Source organism: Nerophis lumbriciformis, linkage group LG24 (assembly GCF_033978685.3).
Source record: "Nerophis lumbriciformis linkage group LG24, RoL_Nlum_v2.1, whole genome shotgun sequence".
NCBI classification, from domain to species: domain Eukaryota; kingdom Metazoa; phylum Chordata; class Actinopteri; order Syngnathiformes; family Syngnathidae; genus Nerophis; species Nerophis lumbriciformis.
In genome coordinates, this window is record NC_084571.2 from 32,383,350 (window position 1) to 32,392,500 (window position 9,151).

At 42.9% G+C, this 9,151-nt stretch overlaps 1 protein-coding gene across 1 annotated transcript in view; it reads right to left on the reverse strand.

The window, feature by feature from the left end:
• Positions 1-4,710: 4,710 nt before the first annotated feature.
• hs3st2 (heparan sulfate (glucosamine) 3-O-sulfotransferase 2) overlaps positions 4,711-9,151 on the reverse strand; it is a 38,863-nt gene continuing 34,422 nt past the window's right edge. The window contains exon 2 of the mRNA XM_061982243.2: positions 4,711-6,105. Within this exon, the coding sequence (XP_061838227.2) occupies positions 5,487-6,105 (619 nt within the window). The 3' untranslated portion in view covers positions 4,711-5,486. The remainder of the gene's footprint in view (positions 6,106-9,151) is intronic.

The following is a 9,151-nucleotide window of genomic DNA, read 5'->3' on the forward strand; positions in this document are numbered from 1 at the left end:
AAGCCAAATTTTCTTGTTCTATTGGCAGATCATTTTCCTTCGTTCAAATAAAATACCCCTAATTTTTGTATTATTTTTTCTCGTTTTTGAACACTGACTTTTTGCAGTGTGACCGCAGCCATAGTGGCAAAAAATTTGCCAAGTTCAACAGGGTTCTTGCTCGGATGGAAATGAGTAAGAAAGACCACGGTTTGTCCATTGAATAACATTCTTAGCTTTAATGGATGCATGTGAGGTCCAGGAAACAGCAAAGCTTTATTAGCGTTGTTTCCAGTTTATCGTCTTATCATTTCAACAGAAACAACTTTACTGGCGGGATAATTGACAGGCTGCCGAGCGCTCGGCGACAAGAAAACCGGCGGAGCATTTCGAGCGTGTTAATGATAAACGCAGTCTTAGGCCGTGAATAATAAAGTGCTAAAGCGACAAGAGGCTTTCATGGATGAATTCAGCTTGCTTGATCATTTATACGTGACACTTTGGATTTATTCGGTTTCAAACAAATGGCGCCTTTTCCACCGAGTGGTCCAGTTCGGCACGGTAATCGGCTGAATCGCTAAATCCTGATCCGACATAAGCTTCCAGTGTGGTGACTAGGGATGGGTCGCTTTCAAATTTGAACCAATACAGTACCAATTTTCAGCACTTTCGAGATTAAATGTGTTAATAAATTAATTTGTTTAATAATGAAATCTCAATTGTTTTTATTGAACATTTAATACTGAGCTGTGTTGTCCAATTATCTTATTTTTTATTTACACTTCTGTGTCTCATTTGCAAGTCTTGTACTGTGCTGTATTATAATAGACTTTACATGTAGTTGCAATACCATAATGTTAGATGGCTACGGTGTGTTGATGTAGTCAAGAAATAGTCTTTTGTCGTGCCCTACAAAGTGGTTATATTGTAAGTTTTGTACTTACCACAAGCCAGCTTTTTGATTGTAACATGCATCTTAGTTGTAGTTTTCATTACCGAATTTGGCAGCGTAGAAATTGCCATGTAAAACCGCTAATGCTAATTGGTAGTATCCATCCATTCATCTATTTTCTTTCGCTTATCCGAGGTCGGGTCGCCGGGGCAGCAGCCTAAGCAGAGAAGCCCAGACTTCCCTCTCCCCAGCCACTTCGTCCAGCTCCTCCCGGAGGCGTTCCCAGGCCAGCCGGGAGACATAGTCTTCCCAACGTGTCCTGGGTCTTCCCCTTGGCCTCCTGCCGGTCGGACGTGCCCCAAACACCTCCCTGGGGAGGCGTTCGGGTGGCATCCAGAGCAGATGCCCGAACCACCTCATCTGGCTCCTCTCGATGTGGAGGAGCAGCAGCTTTACTTTGAGCTCCTCCCGGATGGCAGAGCTTCTCACCCTATCTCTAAGGGAGAGCCCCGAAACTCATTTCGGCCGCTTGTACCCGTGATCTTGTCCTTTCGGTCATAACCCAAAGCTCATGACCATAGGTGAGGATGGGAACGTAGATCGACCGGTAAATTGAGAGCTTTGCCTTCCGGTTCAGCTCCTTCTTCACCACAACGGATCAATACAGTGTCCGCATTACTGAAGACGCCGCACCGATCCGCCTGTCGATCTCACGATCCACTCTTTCCTCACTCGTGAACAAGACTCCTAGGTACTTGAACTCATCCACTTGGGGCAAGATCTCCTCCCCAAAATGGAGATGGACCCTTTCCCGGGCGAGAACCATAGACTCGGTCTTGGAGGTGCTGATTCTCATCCCAGTCGCTTCACACTCGGCTGCGAACCGATCCAGTGAGAGCTGAAGATCCTGGCCAGATGAAGCCATCAGGACCACATCATCTGCAAAAAGCAGAGACCTAATCCTGCAGCCACCAAACCAGACCCCCTCAACGCCTTGACTGCGCCTAGAAATTCTTTCCATAAAAGTTATGAACAGAATCGGTGACAAAGGGCAGCCTTGGTAGTATGTCTATGGCAAATCCAATGTTCATCCTGGATGAAAATCAACGCTTCCCATCCAAACTGATCCACATTTTGAAAAGTGGAGCCTTGCTGTGCTTTTGAGCTCCTTCGTATTGTTTTATTGGTATGGAAAATTGTAACGTTACCTGGAGGTAGTCCGGTTGAGTCCGCTCTGAGTGTTTTACTACTTGTTTCCTGGCCAAGTCAAGGCCGTCACGAGCAACAAAGCTATTGAAATCTGGTACTGTTTTACGTGAATCGGTACCCAGTAAAACATGTCGACTTGAGGTCGGTACCTATGAAAGTAAGAAATTTGGTACCCATCCCTAGTGGTGTCCCTCTGTTACATTGCAGGCAAAAGCCAACACTTTCCTGCCTTTTTGTGGTCTCACTGTTTTAACAGGCAGGTCCTTACCTGCCTAAAGCAGGTAAGGACCAGACCACTTTAAAGTTTTCATTCTGTTTCATTGCAGCCATTTGTTAAAATCAAAACAGTTCATTTTATTTCTCATTGATGTACACTCAGCACCCCATCCTGACAAAAAAAAAACAGAAATGTAGACAATTTTGCAAATGTATTAAAAACCACATGTACATAAGTATTCACAGCCTTTGCGCAATACTTTGTTGATGCACCTTTGGCAGCAATTACAGCCTCAAGTCTTTTGGAATATGATGCCACAAGCTTTGCACACCTATTTTTGGGCAGTTTCTCCCATTCCTCTTTGCAGAACTTCTCAAGCTAAATCAGGTTGGATGGGAAGCATAGGTTGTCATCCAGGATGTTTCTGTACATTGATTCATCTTAGTCTAATGAGGTGACCAAGAACCCAATGGTCACTCCGTCAGAGATACAGCATTCCTCTGTGGAGAGAGGAGAACCTTCCAGAACGACAACACTCTCTGCTGCAATCCACCAATCAGTCCTGTCTGGTAGAGTGGCCAGACGGAAGCCATTTCTTAGTAAAAAATATGCCAAAAGTCACCTGAAAGACTCTCAAGACCATCATGTTTGGAGGAAACCAGGCCAATACCATCTCTACAGTGAAGCATGGTGGTGGCAGCATCATGCTTTGGGGATGTTTTTAAGCATCGGGAACTGGGAAACGAGTCGGGATAGAGGGAAAGATGAATGCAGCAATGCACAGAGACGTCCTTGATGAAAACCAACGCTTCCCATCCAACCTGACGGAGTTTGAAAGCCGTTGCAAAACTGCCCAAAGATAGGTGTGCAAAGCTAGTGTCATCCTATTCAAAAATATTTGAGGCTGTAATTGCTGCCAAAGGTGCATCAACAAAGTACTAAGCAAAGGGTCTGAATTCCTTCGTACATGTGATCATTTGAATATTTTTTTTAATACATTTGCTACAATTCGGGTTTTTTCTGTCAAGATGGGGTGCTGAGTGAACATTATTGATAAATAAAATGAAATTGTTTGATTTTAGTAGATTGGCTGCAATGAAGCAAATAGTGAAACATGTAAAGGGGTCTAAAAAAACTTTCTGTACCCACTGTAACTTTGATTCTAACACTAACCCTAACCCCTAATGCAAACCCTAACCCTTAACTCTAACCTTTATTTAAACGCAAACCTCAACCCTAAACATAAGCTTTATGCCAACCCTTAACCTTAATGTTAACTCTGACCCCAACTCCTACCCCTAGCTCAAATTCAAACCTAACCCTTAAAGGGGAACATTATCACCAGACCTATGTAAGCGTCAATATATACCTTGATGTTGCAGAAAAAAGACCATATATTTTTTTAACCGATTTCCGAACTCTAAATGGGTGAATTTTGGCGAATTAAACGCCTTTGTATTATTCGCTCTCGGAGCGATGACGTCACAACGTGACGTCACATCGGGAAGCAATCCGCCATTTTCTCAAACACCGAGTCAAATCAGCTCTGTTATTTTCCGTTTTTTCGACTGTTTTCCGTACCTTGGAGACATCATGCCTCGTCGGTGTGTTGTCGGAGGGTGTAACAACACAAACAGGGACGGATTCAAGTTGCACCAGTGGCCCAAAGATGCGAAAGTGGCAAAAAATTGGACGAAATTTGTTCAAAATACGAGGGTGTGGGGAAAGCCGACGAAATGGTCAGTCGTTTGTTCCGCACACTTTACCGACGAAAGCTATGCTACGACAGAGATGGCAAGAATGAACCGAAGATGATCAAGAGAAGAATATCGACCCTAGCTTCCCTGGCCTGCTGACATCAACTCCAAAACTGGACAGATCAGCTTTCAGGAAAAGAGAGCGGATGAGGGTATGTCTACAGAATATATTAATTGATGAAAACTTTATTCATTACTCGCGGTTTTACGTAAATTATTATACATAAACTGTGTTTATCAATAATTTAGCTTAAAAACATTTTTTTTTTTCAATCATTCGAGTACATTCGGGTAGTCTTGTGTAATGCAGTATTTTGTGTCTATTTAGGTATGGTTAACCTGAGTGCTGAAATCGTGGAAAAAGATATGTTCTTAGCGTGCCTGAAATGGGCTGTCTGCACTCTCAAAGTGCATGTTGTTGCCAAATGTATTTCATATGCTGTAAACCTAGTTCATAGTTGTTAGTTTCCTTTAATGCCAAACAAACACATACCAATCGTTGGTTAGAAGGCGATCGCCGAATTCGTCCTCGCTTTCTCCCGTGTCGCTGGCTGTCGTGTCATTTTCGTCCGTTTCGCTTGCATACGGTTCAAACCGATATGGCTCAATAGCTTCAGTTTCTTCTTCAATTTCGTTTCCGCTACCTGCCTCCACACTACAACCATCCGTTTCAATACATGCGTAATCTGTTGAATCGCTTAAGCCGCTGAAATCCGAGTCTGAATCCGAGCTAATGTCGCTATACCTTGCTGTTTGTTTGTATTGGCATCACTATGTGACGTCACAGGAAAATGGACGGGTGTATATAACGATGGTTAAAATCAGGCACTTTGAAGCTTTTTGTAGGGATATTGCGTGATGGGTAAAATTTTGAAAAAAAACTTCGAAAAATAAAATAAGCCACTGGGAACTGATTTTTAATGGTTTTAACCCTTCTGAAATTGTGATAATGTTCCCCTTTAACACTAACCCCTAATTCTAACCCTAACCCCGACATGTAATTGGTAGAACATAGTTGACCTGGCAATAATCCACCTTTAGAGGTAGTATTCCCTGGTAATTCTGAAAAGTGAACACACTTATTCCGTGCTGTCGTGCTAAAAGCAATCCCTGTCAAAAGGCAGAGGCACCTACATTTTGAATCTCCCGTCCGGTTCCGGCTCTAATTCTGCTGTTTTTATGCATCTCTGGGTAAGAGTCCCCAAAAGACGCCAAAGAACTGCCATTCACTGTTGACTGCAGTGTGTCCCAACCACTGCAGTGATCTCATCATTTCTCAATGCTTACCGCACCGAACTGAACCAAAACTCGGTCGTGGATAGGTTGAGTTCTCCAAAGCTTGATTGGTCTTAGTTCCTAGAAATACCAAAATGTTTTCAGGTGTCTCAAGTTGAAGCGTCCCCGTTAGACCAAGTCCGATTTCTTGTCACTTTTATTCCCATTTGAAGTCTTGTCCGACAGTTTCAAAGAATTTGACGTTGAAGGGTCTATAAAACTCCTGCAGCTGATCGATGACATCCCGGTCTATCTGGACGTGAGTCCTGCCCTTGGACTTCCCCAGGCAACGAGGCTGGCCGCTGCTCTCCGGCTTCTTCAGGCACGGGAAGCCTTTGGTCCGGTTAAAGTAGAAGTGCTTGTCCGAGATGATCCTCTTCAGCCCCAAAAAGTCCTGAACTCGGCCCATTTCGCCGGCCGGGTCGGTGATGAGCCGCTCGCCGCTCACAAAGTGCATCTGGGAGAGGCGGAAGTAGCGCAGCCAGTTCTCCAGGTGAAGGATGTACATTCCGATCCGGATGGCATTCCAGGAAGTGTCCACCAAACCTTGGCTCCTGTTCTTGAAGGCCAGCTCCTCAAAGGTGGGGAGGTCGGGCTTCTTGGAAAGAGTCTGCGTGTAGTCCGATATGGCTCTGGTGACCGGGTTGCGGACCACCACGATCAGCTTGGTCTGGTGGGACATGCTAGAGATACGTCGAGGGGCTTCTCTGGTGACGAAGTAGCTTGGGGTCTTCTCCAGAGTGATTTGACTATCCAAAGTTCTTGGCATGAGGCTCCTTGGGGAGAAGAAACCAAAGATGAGTGAGTCAGCCGGAGCGTGTTTTAAAGGATAAACTCTAAAAATGTGTCACCTGTCAACATTTGCATTCGAAAATAGGGAAAACTTTCAAGAACATTTGGGAAAATAAGGACAATTCTGGTCTTTGCACCAGAACTTCAACCAGCAGTGTTTTATTTACTGAGTTTTATCAATATTGGTATGGCCAATACTGACTACTTGGTATTGGATCAATACCCAAAAATGTAGTTTTGCCAATAGCTAATGTAAAGTATCCAAACAGCAGATGAATAAGTGCTTATTACATTTTAAGAGAAGTGTAGATTTAATCATGTTACAACATAAAGTAACCAGATAGTAACAATACATTAGGAAGTAAATTAATAATAGTTTAAAAAAAAAATACAACCGGAAATAATGTAATGTTACCGCATACGTGCGCAGCGAAATTAGGAGCCTTTGTAACCTGTTTTGAAAAGGTTCAGTTATCATTTTAAACCATATTATGTTGTGATTTATATAGGGGTGTAACGGTACACAAAATTTTTGGTTTGGTAAGTCCCTCGGTTTAGAGGTCACGGTTCGGTTCATTTTCGGTACAGTAAGAAAACAACAAAATATAATTTTTTTTGGTTATTTATTTACCAAATTTGCAAAATCTTCCACCAAAAATATTTGTCTTAGTGGAATATTTGATGTGAAGTAATGTGAACCTTGGATAGGTCAATAATTCATAATAACATTGATTTTGATTCAATATTATGTTTTGAGCAATGACAGTTTGAAAGAAAAAAAAAACAGCTTTGTTTTATTAGTCAACATTGCAACTTTTTCTAAATGACATTTAACCTTTAAGCTTTTTTATTTCACTTTTGTTATGTTTTTGTTTATTTTAATAGTATTTTTAGAATGTGCCGTGAGCCTTTAAAACATTAGCTGTGGGCCACAAATGGCCTCCGGGGCACACTTTTGACACCCTTGCTATAGATAATAAAAAATTAAATCTGATAAATCTATGGATAAAAAGCAGAGCCTGGCGACGCATGCGCGTTTATCATAACTCTCTCGCTCTCTCTGTCTCTGCCCAATAGCATGTTGAGAAATGTTGTTCTTAAACTGTTCGACAATTTGCTCAACCAATTGTCACAAAGTGGTGACCCTCACCCCATTCCTTGTTTGTGAATGACTGAGCATTTCATGGAAGCTGCTTTTATACCCAATCATGGCACCCACCTGTTCCCAATTAGCCTGTTCACCTGTGGGATGTTCCAAATAAGTGTCTGATGAGCATTCCTCAACTTTCTCAGTCTTTTTTGCCACTTGTGCCAGCTTTTTTGAAACATGTTGCAGGCATCAAATTACCAAATGAGCTAGTATTTGCAAAAAATAAAGTTTTCCACTTCAAACGTTAAGTATCTTGTTGTGTGTGGGGGGGGGGGGGGGGTGGCCTGCGGGCCTGCGGACCTGCAGCGAGGCGGGATGTGCCAGGACCAGTTTCGAGATTAGCGACAGGTGCGTAGATGGCACACCTGGGCTGGCTTATCTAATCACCGGTCGCTCTGGTAAAGAGCAGCAGCCGGGAAGGAGAGGGGCTGTTGATGGTGGAGAGAAAACCTGAGCACGAACGAGAGTGAGGGCGAGACGGACAGAAATGACTGAAAACAAACACAGAAAACATTTATTGCACTATAAATCATTGTTCAGAAAGATGAACGAGGCGGTCATGTCCGTAATTGGTGGTCTGAAGAACCAGGAAGAGCAAGTCTTCCACACTTGTCTTTGCAGTCTATTCAATTGAATATAGGTTGAAAAGGATTTGCAAATCATTGTATTCTGTTTTTACAAACCCCGTTTCCATACGAGTTGGGAAATTGTGTTAGATGTAAATATAAACGGAATACAATGATTTTCCAATCCTTTTCAACCCATATTCAATTGAATGCACTACAAAGACAAGATATTTGATGTTCAAACTCATAAACTTTATTTGTTTTTTGCAAATTATAATTAACTTAGAATTTCATGGCTGCAACGCGTGCCAAAGTAGTTGGGAAAGGGCATGTTCACCACTGTGTTACATGGCCTTTCCTTTTAACAACACTCAGTAAACGTTTGGGAACTGAGGAGACACATTTTTGAAGCTTTTCAGGTGGAATTATTTCCCATTCTTGCTTGATGTACAGCTTAAGTTGTTCAACAGTCCGGGGGTCTCCGTTGTGGTATTTTAGGCTTCATAATGCGCCACACATTTTCAATGGGAGACAGGTCTGGACTACAGGCAGGCCAGTCTAGTACCCGCACTCTTTTACTATGAAGCCACGTTGATGTAACACGTGGCTTGGCATTGTCTTGCTGAAATAAGCAGGGGCGTCCATGGTAACATTGCTTGGATGGCAACATAGGTTTCTCCAAAACCTGTATGTACCTTTCAGCATTAATGGCGCCTTCACAGATGTGTAAGTTACCCATGTCTTGGGCACTAATACACCTCCATACCATCACAGGTGCTGGCTTTTCAACTTTGCACCTATAACAATCCGGATGGTTCTTTTCCTCTTTGGTCCGGAGGACACGACATCCACAGTTTCCAAAAACAATTTGAAATGTGGACTAGTCAAACCACAGAACACTTTTCCACTTTGTATCAGTCCATCTTAGATGAGTTCAGGCCCAGCAAAGCCGACGGCATTTCTGGGTGATAAACGGTTTTCGCCTTGCATAGGAGAGTTTTAACTTGCACTTACAGATGTAACGACCAACTGTAGTTACTGACAGTGGGTTTCTGAAGTGTTCCTGAGCCCATGTGGTGATATCCTTTACACACTGATGTCGCTTGTTGATGCAGTACAGCCTGAGGGATCGAAGATCACGGGCTTAGCTGCTTATGTGCAGTGATTTCTCCAGATTCTCTGAACCCTTTGATGATATTACGGACCGTAGATGGTGAAATCCCTACATTCCTTGCAATAGCTGGTTGAGAAAGGTTTTTCTTAAACTGTTCAACAATTTGCTCACGCATTTGTTGACAAAGTGGTGACCCTCGC